This window comes from Monodon monoceros, unplaced genomic scaffold, assembly GCF_005190385.1.
Source record: "Monodon monoceros isolate NGI ecotype Baffin Bay Population unplaced genomic scaffold, NGI_Narwhal_1 Super_Scaffold_5, whole genome shotgun sequence".
NCBI classification, from domain to species: domain Eukaryota; kingdom Metazoa; phylum Chordata; class Mammalia; order Artiodactyla; family Monodontidae; genus Monodon; species Monodon monoceros.
This window is the reverse complement of record NW_021703782.1, coordinates 95,619,979-95,638,878: the sequence shown is the minus strand read 5'-3', so window position 1 is coordinate 95,638,878 and position 18,900 is coordinate 95,619,979. Positions and strand designations below refer to the sequence as shown.

General features: G+C 52.0%; 1 protein-coding gene across 1 annotated transcript in view; it reads right to left on the bottom strand.

Moving 5' to 3' along the window:
• The window catches only part of PAPPA (pappalysin 1), a 253,443-nt gene that overhangs the window by 35,491 nt on the left and 199,052 nt on the right, over nt 1–18,900 (bottom strand). The window contains exons 19-20 of the mRNA XM_029203474.1: nt 11,579–11,726; nt 6,448–6,557 (exon numbers count right to left, since the gene is read on the bottom strand). Of these exons, the coding sequence (XP_029059307.1) occupies nt 6,448–6,557; nt 11,579–11,726 (258 nt within the window). The remainder of the gene's footprint in view (nt 1–6,447; nt 6,558–11,578; nt 11,727–18,900) is intronic.

Sequence of the window (18,900 nt, the reverse complement as noted above, 5' to 3'; positions counted from 1 at the left end):
CATCAACACCGGGACCAGCGTCATCACCACCACGACCACCCCCCCCACCGTCATCAATACCAGGACCAGCGTCATCACCACCAGGACCACCACCAGCATCGTCATCAATAACACCAGGACCAGCGTCATCACCACCATGAACACCACCACCATCCTTACTGCCACAGTACCACTAACAACCCCATCACCATTATCCTTCTCATCAACACAAAACCCTCTACTAAGGGTGTATTGTGCTCCAAGCCTTGTGCTCGGCGCTTTTATCTCATTTCATTTTTACCATAACTATGAGATAGGTACGTTTTTTTCAGGTGTATAACAAAATGATTCAGTTATTGTTTTTCAGATTATATTCCATTATAGGTTATTATACTGAATATAACTCCTTGTGCTATATAGTAAATCCTTGTTGCTTATCTATTTTATGTATAGTAGTTTGTATCTGTTAATCCCATACTCCTATGTGTATGGGATTACTCCTATGTGTATCCCTCCCTCTCCCTTTTAGTAACCATAAGTTTGTTTTCTATGTCTGTGAGTCCGTTTCTGTTTTGTATATAGATTCATCTGTATTATTTTTCGGTTCCACATGTAAGTGATTACCATACAGTATTTACATATGGTTTCTGACTCTGGTTTACACAAGAGGAAACTGAGGCACAGAGAAGTTAAATAACCTGCCCCAAGTCATACATATAGGTAATGACAGTCAGGAATGAAACTCACATCTGTCTTATTTCCACGTCTATAGTTTGAAAACTATATTCTCCTTCAAATTCCTCCAGCCCCCGAACTGGTAAGCATAAAAAAGGTTACTCTTTTGACTGATGGAAAGACCAAGGTTCAGAGAGGTAGAGAGGCTTTGAGACAAATGTAGTAGAGGCAGAGTGTTTAAAAGCTGAAGCCCAGAGAAGTCTGGCCCCAGGCAGAGCCAAACACATGAGAAGGTATCTTAAAAGGACCCCCTCACCCTCAGGCCCAGACCTGACTCCCCTTCTGATGTCTTCTGGGATGAGTCCTCTTTTCCCCTTTATTTTTCCTTGATGTATAGGACCTTCTATGAGTGAATTACGGAATTTATTTTTGCTTTTGTTATCTGTTATGGAGTTTCTGGCTTTCTTCTGGGTAAGCTTTTTAAAAACCTAGGCATTTTCCACTCTGTATCCCTTGTTTGAAGAATACCTACCATTTGGAGGTGCATAATCAATATTCACTGAATGAGTTAATGAGCAAATGAGCGAATGTCTGAGTGTGCCCAGGAGTGAACGAGGAATCGCTGGCCTCTGCACACACCCCTCCGTCTCCGGGCTTCCCCTCCAGGGCACAGGACAGCTCCTTCTGCACGGTGGACAGGCTGGACTTCGTGTTCAATCGGAACCATTCTACCTCTGACCTTCAGACTCTCGGCAGGGTTTCCCACACTGATGCCTTCTCTTCAAGGAATGAATTTCACATCCTTTGTCTGATGTACTGCGTATGTTTATTATGTATAACGTGTAAGGCAGTTTCCTTGGGGAACTGAATGCATGAGAATTAGCCCTGGGTTCTAACCCTGATTCAATCACATGAGTTATGTGAACTGGGCAGTGACAAGCTCTCAGAACCTCAGCTTCTTCATCTGTAAAATGGTGACAATACTTATCTCCTTGGAGTGTGAAGATACAGTGAAGGGTATATATGGAACTGCCTCACAAACAGTGCCTACATGTCACAGAGAGTCAGTAAATGGTACTTTCCTCTCCTTTCCTTAATTCCCTCTCTTCCTCCTTCTCCCTCCTTCCCTTTCTTCTTCTCTTTTTTTAAAAATAAATTTATTTATTTATTCATTTATTTAATTTTTGGCTGCACTGGGTCTTCGCTGCTGCACGTGGGCTTTCTCTAGTCGCGGTGAGCGGGGGCTACTCTTTGTTGCGGGGCGCAGGCTTCTCATTGCGGTGGCTTCTCTTGTTGCGGAGCACAGGTTCTAGGCACGCGGGCTTCAGTACTTGTGGCTCGCGGGCTCTAGAGCGCAGGCCTCAGCAGCTGTGGCGCACGGGCTTAGTTGCTCCGCGGCATGTGGGATCCTCCCGGACCAGGGCTCGATCCCGTGTCCCCTGCACTGGCAGGAGGATTCCTAACCACTGCGCCACCAGGGAAGCCCTCTTCCCTTCTTTTCTTTCCTCCTTCCATCCCCCTTTTCAGAAGCTCTTTAAAAAGCCAGGATCCCAGCTACCTAGAGGCACGATAAGCCTCTGAGGTTGTGAGTGGCACTTCCTGTTGGGAAGCTTTCTCGGCACCCTGAGCAGGGGCAGTGCAGGGCAGATTGGAGGTGCTCCTTAGGAGCTGATGGAAGAGAAGCTGCCCCCCAGATTCTGGATGTCCAGCCTGGAAGAGTCTGTCTCATCCAGAGGTTGTAAGCCAACAGCTTCCGGGCTATACAACCCACAGAAATGTTGGGTTTGGCACACAGAGTGCTTAACAAAAGTCAGAATCAGTTGCCAATATATAAAACATGAGAGACTTCTTATTTTAAAAACTCCAGATTTCTTGTACTCAAGAAAAAAAGGAAAATCTGGCCACACTGAACCCACATTTCCACACTGTCCCACTCAGCTAGAGGCTCCCCCTTTGGCAGCCAGCGTGTGTTTTCCACAGTTGACCACAGTCTCCACCATTCCCTGAAGTCTCTCCAGCACTGAGCCTGAGGGGTGTTTCCATCTATCATTGAGAGTTTGCACTGTCTTGCTTATTAGATTAGAGGAAGGTTTCTTTGTATCTCTACTGCTTTCAAAACTGCATACGTGGGAGGGGGCTTTAAAGGGGGGAGAACTTAAAGGAAATGAAAGGACAGAGCGTTTTTCTTTATGAAGGTAAAACATATGCCTAAAAAGAATTTCATCAGATATATACTCTAAGGTTCCAGTAACATGAAGTTCAAAAATAAGCAAAACCAGTATCTTCGTGGTGTGGGTACTGCCTGCCATGGAGAAGGGAAGGCCTCTCTGGGGAGTTGGAAAGGTCCCCACCCTGATCTGGGTTTCACGAGTGGACACAAACATAAAAATTGATCAAGTCTAATGCTTAAGGTTAGCATGTGAGCTTAATCTCAACAGGAAAAACGTCAACTGCATTTGTAATATCTCATTTCTTAAGTTGGGCAGTATGCACATGGGCAGTTGTTTTATTTTCTTTAAGTCCCTCTGTGTCTGTCTGATGTATTTATAGTAAATACTACTGCTACTGCTACTGCTATGGGTTGGCCAAAAATTTTGTTTGGGTTTTTCCGTAACACCTTACGGAAAAACCCGAACAAGGTTTTTGGCCAACCCAATACTATGCCTCAGTATTTAAGATACAAAATCACATGCTTGGCCTGCTTCACCCGCTTATCGCACCTGTCTGGTTCCCGTCGGTGTGTGAGTTTGTGACTCTTGGTTTCAGTCTAGCTCTTGTTTCACAGATGGGGCAACTCTGGCACGTATAGCAAGCAGGTGTTGAACCCTGGTCACCTGACTCAGCCACCATAAACATTGAGGGAGCATCTACTGTGTGCTGGGCGCTTGAGGGGTGCACCAGGGTAAATAAGGTGAGCACGGGCCCGCCTTCACGAAGGTCACCAGTCCTGCACGTGATCTCAGTGTTGGTATTCCACTCATCTAGGTGGTCCTCATTCTCGTCATACGTGCCAATACACGTAAAGTGCTTAAAACAGAGCCTGTCACGCGGTAAGTGACAGTGGTGGGTCGCAGCAGGCTTGCGTGGGCTTACGAGAGGCAACAGTGCGGATCTCTTGCTACTTGTGTTGAGTGACAGCCACTTGGAAACCCAGAAATCTGCTATGGTGAGAACATTTACGCCTCAGGAATTGGCTGGTGCTACGAATCAGAGGGTGTACTTTTGTGGAGAGCCAGTTGTGAATTATTTACCGGCTGGTAAGCGATCGTAAACATTTTGCCTTTATTATTATCATTGTAGAGGCTGCAGGGGTAGCTGGAGGAGTACACGGCAGCATCAGGCTGACCTGGGTCCCTCTTCAGTTCCTCGTAGGCAAGTGGCTTCTACCTCTGAGATTCCATTTCCTCTACTGAAAAAATGGAGTCTAATTCCCACCTCATAGGGGTGTGTGTGTGTGTGCGTGTGCGCGCAAATCAAGGCTGGAAGGTGTCTGATCCAATGCTCGATTCACAGCAGGCATCCATTAAATGTCAGCTGTCATCTCTCACTCTCTTATGCTGGGGACAAATGTGACAGTAGCTGGCGCGGAACCTTGGCCCTGACCATCTGCCTTGCGCTGGTGCTCAGAGGTGAACCCTCAGAAAGCAGAGGAGCGGTCCAGGGCCTGCCTTGGCCTGGCAGTGCCTGCACCAGCAGCTCTGTTTCTGTAGCTCTCACCACAGAAGGGGCAAGGGTGCAGCCGAGGCCAGCTTTTCTGCCTGATTCCTGGAAAGCCTCAATCTCTGCCCTTCGCCCTCCTCCCTCCTCCCTTTTTCTAGCACACTTTTTCCTCCTGGATAATGAGGCCTCCGGAGACCAGTGGAGGTCTGAACCTCGTTATGGCTCTCTGGGTAGGCCGGCATCAATAAAGGCCGGCAGACCAGGGAACTGGGTGGGGGGCTGGAGCAGGCAGGCAGCGGGTGGGCGACTGACGAGGGGGGCGCTTTGTAGACTTTCAAATCCCTAGATTTGTTTCACAGTGAATTATAACTGAACTCTTTAGTGCCTGGGGCTCACAGAGGGAAGGGTGGGAATTCACCCGGGGTGCAGCGAGAAAAGGCCTGAGGGGGAGACGGGTCGGGGAACCCGGTGTGGGTCCCAGGCACGTGGGATGTGAGTGAGGTCTCTTGTGCTCTGTGTAGAGTGTAGGTCCCTGTCTTTGCTGGGTGGAAGTCAGGGTGGAGTAGAGGCAGGGCGGGATGGAGTGCAAGGAGCTCCCGGTCAAGATCCTGCCTCTGCTTCCTGGGGTGACCTGGCCCAGTCCTCTCCCTCTCTGAGCCTCAGTTTCTCCATCTGTACAATGAGGGGCGTGTATCTGATGATCTCCAACTTCCTTGAGACTCTGACATACAGCCTTTGTGCGTGCGCCTGGGCGTGTACAGCCCATCAGAGTACATGGGGTGCTCGGTGAGGTGAGGGAAGCAGGGTGCGCAGGGTGCGCTCGTGCAGGTCCGGGAGAGTCAGGCAGAGAGACGGACAGAGAGAGATGGAGAGAACAGTGGGGATGGAGGGAAAGAACGTGGGCAGGAGGGAGGCAGAGCCAGGTCACAGAGGTATCAGGAGAAGGGAGAGAAAGAGCGTGAAGAAAGAGGCAGGAGAAGGAATGAAGCTGGAGATGGGCAGAGAGCGGGAGCGGGGAGGACGAGGAAGGAGGGGTGGAGAGCCCTGGGGCGCACGGGGGCGCAGGGAGCTGCTGGCCAGGCCCAGGGCCAGACCCACAGGTGCAGAGTGCTGCGTAAGCCCTCACAGCCGTGCTCTCGGCTCATCGGGGAAACAGTGCACCCGGCCTCGGGTTTTGCAGCTGGCGGGCAGACGGCAAGGCCTCCAGCGCCCCGGCAGAAAGGCTGAACCCGCCCTGCAGCCCTGCCTCTCTCACTTCCTCCAGCGTGAGGGGCCAGTGCCCAGAGCTGGCACATGAGGCCTGGGATCGTGCTGCCCCGGAGGACAAGAGTGGGGTCCCGAGTGATCGGGTGACACCCAGGAATGTGGGAGCGGCCAGCGCCAGTGTGAACATGGCCTTCCAGCAGCCTGACCGTGGGAAGAGCACAGCCCTTGGATGCAGGCTTGGGGTTGAGCCCTCACCCTGGGCCATCGCCCGCTCCTGAGGTCTCAGTGTCCACAAGGGGAGAATGCAGACAGTGGCCCTCACTCCGCATAACCATCCTGGGAGACCAGTGGGGGTCTGAACCTCGTTCAGACCTCGTACGCTAAGCTCCGGGTGCACAAACACGGTAGGTGCTTCGTACACAATTGGTGTTACTAGTTCCCCGTATCACATATTAATTGCTTTCCACCAAATAAGCAAGGCACGAGAAAGATACCAGAAGCCTAGGCTATGGAATATCCCAGAGCTTATATTAGAGAAGCCAAGAGCACCGTCCTGACCAGTGAGGACGCTCCAGTCAGGCAGACACAGGTCTGTGACCTGACTCTGCTCTTTCTACCCAGGTGTTCTTGGGGCCTCAGTTTCCTCATCTGTACACTAGGCACATTAGTCCTCTAACTCCTAGGCTGTCATCAGGATTCAGCGGGACAGTACATAAAAGATCCATAGCACAGGGCCTGGCAGAGGGAAGGTATTAAACACTCGAGGGCTGGAAAAATGATGGTGAACAAGTCTTCACTCCACAGAGCAGATGTGACCGTTAGATGCTTTCACGTATGTAGAGGGACTAATGCAGGACCAGAGCGTATAAGTGGTCAACAAGGTCATTTCCCTCCCTGAGCCGCAGGTGGGTGGCCCCAGTCACTCACCTCCACCCGCGTGGGGTTCAGCCAGTGGGGGATGTCACGGACGGTCACGTTCACTGGCAGGATGATGGACTCGCTGTTGTGGTCCAGGCACGAGGTGGCACACTCCGACCCTGAGGGGAAGCCGAGAGTGAGGTGGTGGCTCAGCCCCCGTCTCCTGATGCCAGGGGCTGCCCCACCCCCAGAGTGGACCCTGCCACTCCCTGGTCCCCAGTGAGTGGGGATGCCCACCCTCAAGGGCAGTGGGCAGGAGTGAACGCCCCAGCAGCGCCACCTCTGGTCTCCCTGACCGTTCTCTCGTCTCCAGTCCAGCTGGCGCGCACCACCACGGTCAGCAGCCCTCAGCCCAGGTTGGTCCTGCTCCTCCTCTGCTCAGAAACCTTTCGAAGGTTCCCCACATCCAGGACAAAGTCCAGATCCCTCTGCTCGGCACCCATGCCCTCCCACGGTCTGGTCAACCTTATCTCCCACTAACCATCTTCACACCCTCCCACTAACCGGACTGTGCTCGGTTTCGCATGGGCGTCCCACACTTCCTCGTCTCTGTACTTCTGTTCCTGTCCATCCTGTCTCCTGAATCGTCCCCCTGATCTGCCTTTGCACGGTCAAATCCTACCAGTTCTTCAAAGTCCAGCTCAAATCCTCCAAGAAGCCTGCCCTGATTTCTGCAGCTGAGTGAGAGCAGAGTTTGGCACTGAGGAATCTCACTCCGGTGTTGGGCTTACCCCCTTTCCCTCCTTTTCCCAGTAACAGGGATGCCCTGGGAGGGCAGGGATGGGATCAGTTCCTCTCTGAGCCTAACCCAGTGCCTGACACACAGGGGTCTGCTCAGCAGGCGTCAACCAAATGAATGGTGAGCCTGTCAATGCAACGTCAACGTCTCAGCCCCATACTTCTCCTCCCACACCGCCTGCATTCGCGCCCTCTGTGCCCTCAAGACCATCCCTGCCCCTCTTCCACTAGCGTATGACCAGTTAATGACCCTTCAGACCTCAATCCACGTGTCGCTTGCTCGGAGAAAACCTCCATTCCTGACGGGCCAAACCCTCTCACTGGCACCCAGCACAGATTTGTCACATTGGCTTGGTGTCTGTTGTACCAACAGCTCTCTTCCCTGCTCGACTGTAACTCCACGAGGCCAGCACTGCCCGCGCTCCCCCTTCTATGCCCAGAGCCTGGCACTGTGCGTGGCGGATGGCAGGCACTCAGTGAGTATCTGTGAAGTGAGTGAAAGGGACAAGAGTGGACGGGTGCACAGGTGGTTGAGGAAATGAGAGAGTGAATGAATGAATGGATGACTGGCACAATGAGTGAATGATGAATGAGGCATCTCGTGGTGGAGGAAGTGGGTACCTAGATGGATGAGTGAATGAATAAATGACTGAGTAAGTGGATAAAGGGATGAAAACATGAATCAGGCAGTGAGTCGGTGAAGGCGCCATGACCAACAGGGCCAGGGTTAGTACACAGAAGCCCTTGGTCCAGGGACTTCTTCAGCTGACTTTCAAGCTATGGGTTAGCAAGATGACTGTAATTTGACTCATACATTCTCTGTCCTGACCTCACTGATTCTGAAGTCTCCCAAAAATCAAGCTCATCCCATGGGATGTCCCCAGGACTCCCAAAAAAGTGCTCATTCACATGGACAAAGAACTGTTGTGTCAGAATCTGACCAGGGCCCTAAGGAGGTCATTCCCCTGCCTTAGGGCCAAGACCACCCTTGAACACTAAAAGGTTTACAAGAGTCAACTCTCTTGAAAAACATCCTATGCTGTGAGCCATTCTAAAGGCTCCCTGCAAACATGTGTGTGTGTGTGTGTGTGTGTACACACAGTATGTATATATGTTTATGCATACATGCAGCTAGACGTACATAGACACTTGTATATGTATATATAGTTTACCCAGTGCCCTTCCTGTTGCCACCTACCTTGTCACCCTCTTCAATCTAAGAGACTCACAGAACTCACAGAATCGGAAGAGGTAGCAAGGGTGGGGTGGCGGGTCCAGGACAATCTCTGGAACCTCTTTAATTTAAACATGGGGCCACTGAGCCCAGAAGGTGGGGATGGGGATATTCCCGGTCCTGCCAGGTGTTTTTCACCCGTCACTCGTTCCCCTGCACACCCAGTGTCATCGCATCCGTCTCGGAGGCGACAGCGTGCAGCGTGCGAGCTCCGGTCGCAGAGCTGGCGAGTAGGGGGCCGTGAATGAAAGCCCGTGCCTCTCTGAATTCCAAGCCCAGCGATGGATACGGCGGAGACACAGAGGGAAGAGAAAAGAAGGCAGCAGTGGAAGGGGACAGAGAGGGGTGAAGAGTCAGAAGAAAGAAAAGAAACGGGGGACACACAAAAAGACAAAAAAGGTGAGTGACGAGAAGAAGAGGGATCCCTAAGCAGTCAGAGACACTCAGTGGTGTGTGTCTGTCACGAGATCAGTTCTGAAGATTTTAGGGAGCAAGAATGAAACCAGGCTGCGATGATAAAATCCTTTCGAGAAAAGAAGATGCAGCCTCTGAGAAGTAGACAACGGTTATTTATCCCAAAAGGGGGGAAAAAACTGGTCAACACAGGAGGCCACCGCCGCCTTACGCAGGAGCCACATCTTAATTTCTCTTTCCCCGTACCTCCCTCTCGGCACTTCCCTCCCCCATGCCGCGGCTCTGGGCCTCAGGACCAGGCTGCTGTGTTGTGATACATGAGCCCTAATCGGCATCACTACAGAATGGTGACCTCAGCGGCCCCTGCCTCCCCTTCCCGGGAGGAGCAGGCACGGTGGCAGCGGCCTTGGTGGCAGTAACAACTTTCTGAGGACCCCTCACTGCCACAGAAGCCTCCCCAGGCTGCTTGGGGAGGGACCCTGGAAGAGCTGCTCTGGGTGGCCCCAGCACGTGGGCCCCAGCCACCGAGCTGGACACATACGTCACCCGTGCCCTGCTTACCAGGCCTTTGGTCAAGTCTCTCTCCTTGGTGAGGTGGGCTCTGCCCAGGGAGGAGCTCAGAATGCGGTAGGAGGGAGAGCAGCCTGGGGGGTGGGGGAGAGAAGCCTCTCCCCTCCGTCCTCCGGCCACCCCCTCAGTGCCCCAGGCCGCTTTTACTCTCTCAGCTCTCCCTGTGTGTCCTTACCCGCCCACCGCCCATCCCGGGTCACCGTATTCATAAAACTGGCATCTGCATGGCCGTGGGAGCATGAGGAAGGGAAGGAGATTCAGGTTCCGATGTCAGACAGCTTGCTTTCCCTTTCTGCTCTGACCATGAAGAAGCTCAGTGGGTAGAGCAAATGCTACCGTCACCCCTCCCCCTCCCTCCTGGCCATTCTGTGGGCCAGCAGAGAGCCAGGCATTCTGGCTCACTTTCGCGTGCCTGTGACAGGTACACACAATACAGGTTCAAAGGGGCCACGAGGTGTGTTAGTGTATGTGTGTGCGAGCTACACGCAGGTTTATGGGTGGCGAATGCGTGTGGCATCTCGCTGAAGTGTACGTGCTAGGCATGGGCTCACCACATGACGTGTGTGTGTGCATCTGGTTAAGTATCTGTGCGTATATGAATATATGTGCTTGAACGTGTCGGTGGATGCAGACATGCAGGAGGTCTGTTTTTCAACAGAATTTTTTCTCCCAGGGTTGCTCAAGGCCAGTCGTGAGTGTGACTGAGTATTCACGCGCATGCCCTGACTGAGCTGGGGACAGGGACCCCATCACAGACAGAAGTGTCCAGAGCCATGAACACCCCTCAGGGATAATGGAGAGGAGAAAGCCTTGGCCTTGGGATGGAAGAGCCAAAGCTACTTGCCATTGCTACACCTGTTGCCCCAACTCTCTAGAAAGCTTGTAGTGGCAGGCCCTATAAATCCCACCTCTCTGCAACCCTCCTGGTCAGGGTCCTTTGGATCGGTGGCTCGGCAAGATCTTAAAGTACCTCTGGAATCAGCAGGGACAGAACCATGTCCGTGGGTGTTTTCTGACCTGTCCTGGACTGACACAGGAGGGTTGATCCCTACTCTGAGTTCAGGTGAAGAACCTCTGCACTTGGAGGCTACATGTTTCCATCTTTAAAAGGAAGTGGTCAGGCCCCCTTACGCCTCTGCTCTCCAGCCACGGGCCTCCCTTCTGGACATGAAACGGTAACTCGTTTTACTAGGTGAGGAACACATTGACTCTGTGTGGCTGGGAGTGAGTGCCTGCACAGATAACCTTCTGCTCCAGACATCCCTGGTGATTGTCCCAGGACTGGCCATGAGAAAGGACATCCAATTCCCTGGGCTTTTCATCGTGGTCAATTAGGGAATCAGCCCAAGAGGTCATCAGTATCACTGCCCTCAACTGAGATTAGACTCAATGCACACCCAGCTCCCCAGAAAGCCGCAGGCCTGTGATTAACGCGTCTGTCCAGACACCTGCTTTCAACCAGACAAACTCCTGGCATCAAACCCCAGGTTGTCTCCCTTCACTTGGCAAGCTGGTCTATCACCACGCAAATAGTATTCTGAAAACACTACTCATCCTTATTTAGGAGGCAACTGGAATGCCGTGGAAAGGACTCAGGCTTTGGAGAAGGAGAGGTGGCAAAGATCCCTTTGAGTCTCAATTTCCTCATCTGTTAAAGGTTACTGAGAGGAAACGAGATAATGCCTCTGAAGGGCTTGGTGCGGCACTGACCCACAGTCGGTACTCCGAATGACCAGCATTACATAAACTTTAAGATTAATAACAAAGGCTGCCACGCTGGACCACGACTGCTTCCCTAAACAGGACGCGTGTTTTCATCCCTCCCTCCCTCCCTTTGCCACGTGATTCCTTCTGCCTGGAGCGCCATTTCTTGCCCCACAAGCTCTTGCAAATCCCTGTATAAGCGTCCCTTCCTCTGGGAGCCTTCTGTGTCCCCGGAGGCACCGGTCAGCTGTTCTGTACTCCAGTGGAACTGTGCACGCTCACCCAACACTGCTTTGCCAACATCCCTGCCCTGAACTCTCTCTCTGGGAGGACAGGGTCTGGTCTCATTCCTCTTCATTTCCCCAGTGCCTCATGCAAGGTCTCACATAGCACGGCTGCCCAAGTCCTCGGCAGGGCGTGAGCCCCGAGCTCCTGGAAGGACGTGCCCTCCCACTGCTCAACCCGACACGCCCGTCGTACCGATGGCATAGCCTGCAGGGCACTGCAGCTTCAGGTTGCTGTTGAGCTGGTCCGGGGCTGAGCACTGGCCTTGCATCTCCTGGCAGACGTGGAAGGAGCCGCTCCAGGTGCCATCTTTCCGGCAGTGGATGACGTTGCTCCCGTGCCCCTGAACGCCACAGAAGCACAGTCAGGACCAAGAGAGACCCCACCCTCCACAGAAGAAGCCTCTGAGTGTTGCATCTCCCCAGAGCTCTGAAAATGTTAAAAAAACAAGTTCTTAACAGTGGTGGAAACCCAACCACCTTCAGACAGAGGAACTGTAATATCTCCATTTTACAGACAGGGAAACTGAGGACTCAGTGTGGGAGCAAACTTGCTCAAAGCGTCCTGGAGAGTTTAACTCCCAGGTTTCCTAAATCTCAGCGGTGCTCTTTCAGAGATTTCAATCGGAGAAATGTGTTCTGCTTGTTCGTTTGTTTTTAACTGAGAGGGTGGGACCCACGTGCACCCCCAAGGTGTACCGTGAGTAAACATGGGTCCTGGCGCTGTTTGGAAGGAGACAGGCATACACCAAGGCTCATTTCCTCTCAATCGATGAGAAAGCGTCCCAGGCCAGAGCTCTGCCACGTGCTAAGTAGGCGACCTTGGCTCCGCTGAGGAGCTTTCTCTTCCAGGGATCCCCTCCTCTCCTTCCCCTTCCCGTCCTCCCTTCTGCTCCATTCCATTCCAGCAATAATGGCACCAAGAGGGTGGGGCGGGGGGGGGGATACTTCCATCTGCGCCCTCCCCTCTGATTCTTTAAAATAGGCAACATTTCCCATTTCTCAATCTTCTGCAAAGTCACGGGCAAGTGCAGCCTGCAGACGTCGTCCTTCCTCCAAACCGCTTTGCACATCTAAGATTCTAACGGGAGGTGTCCAGCTTTGTCGAAATTTCAGAACCACCCCTAAATCCAAAGACCGTTTCTTAGTGTCCACTCTGGGTTCAGGACCGTGCTCAGTGACTGCGCTGTGTGCACCCGGCGAGAATAACCGGATGTGAGGGGCAAGCTGGGAAGGCCTCTGAGAGGAGGTGACATACGGAAAAGAGTTCTCAAGATTCTGTGTGGAATCAGGCAGAACAGGGAGGGAAGGACACCTGTGCAAGGCCAAAGGGCACGTGCAAGTTCGAGAGGGAGGGAGTCGGGAAGAGCTGGTACGGCAGGTAAGGTGTGGAGCCTTAAACGGCCACTTATGGAGTCTGGACTCTACCCCTTGGAACTGGAGAAACACGGGTAGTCTCTGCACAGTGGGGCCTCCCGTGTGAGAACAAGCTGTATAGCGTCTCCCTCTTTCACGTTTAGGATGAGAAGAGAAACTCTACGTGAGGCCAGAGCAGCTGACCACGCTCCGCCAATGAAAATGTCTGCGGAATGGCTCCCATGCCCTTCAGCTGCCACTCAAGCCCCTGCGTCTGGCCTCCAGAGCCCTCAGAGCCTTAACTCTGCCTGATTCTCCAGCTCCCCGCTGCCCACGGCACCACCGCTGACCTTGAACTCCACCAGTCGCCTGCATTCTTGAAGGCGCCCCGTGAGGTGCCACACGGCCGTGCTTCTCCTCCTGTCTGCTCTGTCCCTCTCCCCTGCCCTCCCGCCCAAACACCGGCACAGACCTTTTCTGGCACAAGCCATCCTGTCCTAACGCCACCCCGGTCCTGCACAGAACGCTACCTGAAGGTCTCTGACACCCACTGCCTCTGTATCCCCACTGCTCCCTCCTAGACGATGAGCTCCTTAGTCATCCCTGCATCCCCAGGGCCTTCCACAACACTTAATAGGTCCTGGCCTTTGGTCCATTCACGCGTCACTCAGTATTTTTGCTCACTCGAGAACCATTTAACAAGATATGGAGTCAACAGGTGACAGTTATGGAAGGAATTTGTTTAAAACACAAGAAGAGAAGTGAATGCATGAATCAAGATATGAGTAAATGAAGACATGAACGAATACGGAAATAAATGAATGAGTGCACACATGAAAAAATAAACTCTTGGAAAGGGTTGATGCAGGCTGAAGCTCCCCTGTCTGAGAAAACAGCTGCAAGGAGAGGGGATTTAGAGAGAAAGGGGGCCCCTCTCTGAGCCTCACGTGGACCAGCACGAGGAGGGTCCAGTTGTGGTGGAAGCCTCTGTGGCCGTCGAGAAGGGTGGCCCATCCCGAGCACGCAGCTGTGGGATGATTGCCGAGTCCACCCAGAGGTTCCATGTGAGCTCAGGGAAAGTGTAGGCAGCTTCATGTGGCTTCAGAGAACCCCGACTCTCCCTCCCAGAGCCCCAGGCCCCGTGATTCGGCTGGGCCCTCATGGGAGTAGGAAACTGACCCCAATTTCCTGGAGCCTTGGCCTGGGCCTATGATGCATTTGGCCTCCAGCCCCTGAAGGGCTGCAGACCTCAGCACTATGTGGGCCAGAGCTGGCTGGAGAGCTTGGTTTGCAACAGAGAATGTATTAGAACTGACTGGAATCTGCTCAGGGAATTTCAGACTGGGGAGGCTCCACTATAGAAGGTGGGAGCATAAAGCTATGGGTCTTGCTACCTCTTGACTCTCTCCCTCCTGCCCAGGTCATCGAGCACCTGCTGCTGCTGACTAGATCGGCCTTACAGAGGACGGGATCCTTCTGGGCTAGGCTTCCAAACAAGGCTTACTTGAGGGCTGGCAGTCCAGGGCGGGCTTCTACAGTGGAACCCAGACGACATGTCCAGCCCCATCTCTTGCTACACACATGTCCTTCCTGCTAGGCTGGGGTCACCCGTCTCTCCTGCACACTTCTCTTGCTTCCCACCACCATCCCTTTGCCCCTACTGTGCCCTCTGCACGGCAGACCTCCTGGAGCCTCTCCAGATGTTCGAATCCTCCTTTGGGAATAGATCTTGGTGCACTCAGGGCTGCCTACCAACCGGTGCGGACCCTCAGAGTAAGATCCATAATGTTGAGTCTAGTTTGCTCAGAGATGACCTGACATTGAGGACCCAATCTGGGAAGACCAGAGACCACGGGCAGGGGACCCACTGTGTGTACTTGGCTCCAAACACACAGTGCTGCATGCCAGGGTGAAAATTCTCACCAGGGGGGCTGAGCATCCCTCAGCAAAGCATTTTGCCTCTCTGTGCCTGTGCATCCATCTGTAAAAGAGCATATTGTGCTCTCTCGACCCCTCTTCAGCTACACAGGTCCACAAAGAGCCGCAGGCATATAACGTAGTATCAAATGCCTGGTATGTGCCAAGTGTTTTACGCACATTTAAAAATGCTTTTAACAAGGTAGTTAGTGTAGAAATTATGTCCCTTTTACAGATTTGGAAACTGAGGCTCAGCTAGGAAGTGAAAGATGAGTTTTTAAATGATATTGGTGTAATGGTTAAGAGTATGGACTTAAGCCAGCTGCCCAGGTTCAAATCCCATCTCTGCAACTTTCCCACTGTGTAGACTTGGGGAAGTTCCTTAACTCCTCTCTGCCTCAGTTTCCTCAACTGTTAAATAAGGCTGCAGTTCACGGCCTGAGAAAGTCACCACGAGGATTAAGTGAGTTAGGTTACGTGAAGCATTTAGAGCTTAACGCACACATCAAGCTCTCTAAGGGTTAGCTGAGCTCTTAACCACCCTGTTGCACTGTCTCCAAGGGAACTTCAGAATCAGCCCCAGCGTCACCCACATTCTAGAAATGGCAGCCACCAAAATAGGGAGGCAGCAGGCCCAAGTCACGCAGGTCGTCGGGGCCAGAGCCAGACCTCTTCCTGTAAGCCTCTGAGCTTTACTACAAGGCAGGGGAGGGGAGGTGGAGAGGAGAGGCTGGGGGATGAGCGGAGAGGGAGACCTAGACTTTTTCTACTTAGCAGAAATGAAAATAAACAAAATAATGGCAGAGAGAAACATGGCAACATCAGAGCCAGGCAGAACCGCAAGGTGCAGTGCAGGATATAAACAGTTAAGCTTTGGAGGCAGCCTGACCTAGCAACTGGAGTCTCCGTTCTACCTGGACTTCCTAGTTGTATAAGGTGGGCAAGCCACTTTACCTCACTGAACCACATCTTCCTCATCTTCAAAACGGGACAGTAATGCCAGATGCTGTGGGGCTTAAATGAAGTAGTCTGTGTAAAGCACTTAGCCCAGACTGAAATGTAGTAAATGCTTAATAAATCACTGCTGCTGTTCACTCTTTGCCTATGTGTCCAGTCAATGGCCTTACATGCATTTTGCTTCCTCCCAGTGAGATTCAGGGGTGACACGCAGCTCCAGGAGTAAGGATGGGCAGAAAATGTGGCTTGTGCAACAACTTGGTTAGGAGATCTGAGACTCTGTGTCAGATCTGACTCTGCTGGTATCAATAACTTGCTGTGTGACTTGAGGTATGTTGCTTCCCCTCTCTGGGCTCCAGTGGTCCCATCTATAAGGGAAGTGTGTTGCAGTAGAAAATCTCTGAGGTCTGGCCCACCTCCAACATCACATGGGCCTGGGATGTCTCTGACTTCCTCTGGGAAGCCCTGCGTTCTCGGGCAAGCATGTGACAACCCTGAAACTAGAAGCTGCCCCTGCTCTGGGAGGCATTATACATGTGAGAGCTGTGCTGTGTCCAGAGCAGACCCAGAAAGGCAGGGCCAGCTGCACACCACTAGTGGCAGAAAGGCTTTTACAACCTTCCTCTGTGATCCGTGCAAAGAACTGGGTGCATTCCTGGCTCCACTCCCACCCTTCCTCTCTGGCTCCCGCTGTGTTGCTAAAGTCCACCACTGAGTGCATTACTTCATTCCGAAAGCACCTTTAGCTTCTTCCTCTCCTGCTGCAGCCCCTGTGCATGCATCTCCCACAGACCCTGTCCCCATCCCAAGACAGCCCACTCCCCTAATCACCTACAAAGCCTCCCACAGTGCTTCTCGCTGTGTTATCACCTCGGACAGCTCAGGGGCATCTGAGTTAGATTAAATGCTCAGACAATTAGCACTTCTCTCCAGTCGCCTGGAGATGGAATCCCTGTCCTTTGCCACTCCCTGCCCTGGAAATGTCTGGAGACAGTGGGAAATGCAGGGCCCTGGAGCCAGTCATCACCACCTGCTAACTCATAACAGTGGGCAAGAGCTTGGCTTCACAAGCTTTCTTCCCTTATCTGCAAAATGGGCATATCGCTTCTTTTTCAGAAGTTTATTATGAGGTGTCAAAGTGAGAGAAAATCTGTGGCTTCAGTTTGGCAGTCAGGAAACACTTAAAACAAATTTTTTTAAAAAGCTGTTATTGTTAAGGTTCTCTGTCTTGGTTTACAGGGATAATAACACTATAAATTCTAGAGCTGAACTGTTCAATATGGTAGCCACTATACAAGTGTGGCTATTTACATTTAAATTTGAATGATTTAAAATTAAGTAAAATGTAACATTTAGCTGTTCAGTCACTTAGCTGTATTTCAAGCGGTCCATAGCCACACGTGGCTGGAGGCCACCATATTGCACAGCACAGACATGGAACACTTCCATCATAGCAGAAGGTTCTACAGGGTAGCGCTCATCTAGGGAGTCTATAAATTCTACAGGTTTATGTGAGCTAGAGGTCAGGTTCCTATGGTTCCTATTGGTCTCCCCAACCTATATCCTGGCCTCACGCATGATGGTTGACTTTCTGGGGCTAGCTACCGACAGAGGGCTAACTTTCAAGCCATTGCCTTTGTTTCCACGTTCTGTAAGAGCCCACGTGGCACATCATGATGCATGTGGCATCTCTCCACTAGAAGTGACCTTAACGGCAGGCTAGTTCATTTGTGCCTTCCCCAGGGCTGCCATGCACGGTGGCATAGGTTGTACACTCTACAATTCCAGGGGTTACTCATAGGCATGCCTTACTTTCATTACCTCATTTAACCCTCACAAATAAACTATAAGGTAGGTAGTATTATTTCCCCTCCCCCATTTTATGAATGAGCAAACTGAAGCTTAAAGAGTTAAACAACTTGCCCAAGTCCTCCAGCTAGCAAGTGGTGAAGCCAGGATTCACACTCAGAGTCCAGATCCAGCATCATACTGGCTCCCAAGGAATGAATGAAGTCGAGGTTTGATTTGCTAATTTACTTTTAGTGGCCGTGGGAAGGAGTATGTGAACCTCCCCTGCAACGGTCCCTGTCCTCTCTCGCCAGGATCTGGAACTTGTTTGGAAAGCAAAGAATTCTCGCTCCATACAAGCTGCTTGATTCAAGATACTCCGTGCCGTGCGTTTCAGCTGTGCTTACAGGCAGCAAGAGGGGATCTGAGGTGAATACTAGATTTGGCTCTCAGGCCCCTGGTCTGAGGGTAGAGGAAATTCATTTGCAGTACAAACTAGAAACGTCAATTGTATTAGGAGCCCATTTGGCATGCGTTCCCTCATTCTTCTAGCCGGCAAGCAATACCCTCTGCTCCTTTGTGCCTGGCCTCTCTGCCAGTTGCCAAACAGAACTGCTTGAGTCGTCTGATAAATTTACATTTTCCTCTCCTTTAAATACAAACTGGCCATGAAAGGTACTTGGCAGGCCGCAGGCAGACTGGGTTTCGGTTTGCTAACGTGACCACGGCCAGAATATTATTCGGCTCAGCAGTTCTGGTAACTGTTAGCAACAGTTTTACGTAAGGGAGAGAGAGGGAAGTTGATCGGCTGCGTGAGGCCACGGTAATCTCTGGCCTTTGCTTGTTCTCGGCACTGGCTTCCGCTTCCCTGGCAGCCGGGGATGGGAATGACTCGGGTGCACAGACATCCCTGGGTTTTTCAGGTGCTGCCTATTGGATTCAGTCTGTCCACAGTTGGGGGGGACCTGGGTTCCGATTCGGACTCAGCCGACACCAGCTATGTCACCTTGGGTGGGTGAGTGACTTTCTCGTCTGGAAAACGAGGAGACTGGCCTGGATGTTCATTGCAGCTCTTTCTCATGCCCTGTCACTTCCTGAGCACCTATTAGGTGCTTGGCACTATCCCAAGTGCTGAAAACACAGGGAAGATTAAAGCTGTGGTCAGGCATTTCAGAACCTGGCGGGGGAAGGGGGAGGTGAAATGAATTACAATGCAGTGTGGTCGATGCTGTGAATGGGGGGACCCCTAGGAGGGGCATGGAGCCCACAGTGGAAGGGTCAGGAAAAGGTCCTTGGAAGGAGGGCTACCTGGGCTGAATGGTGAAGGATGGTTAGGAGTGAGGTGGCTGGAAAAGGTGACAGGGGCTTTTTCACAGAGAATGCCCAGGTGAAGGGGAGATCCATCTTACTGGTGATGGGGGAGACGTCCTGAATGCACAGGTGGGATTTATCCTAAGGGAGATGGGGGTCGCTGGTTCGCAAAGGGCTTTGAGCAGGGGA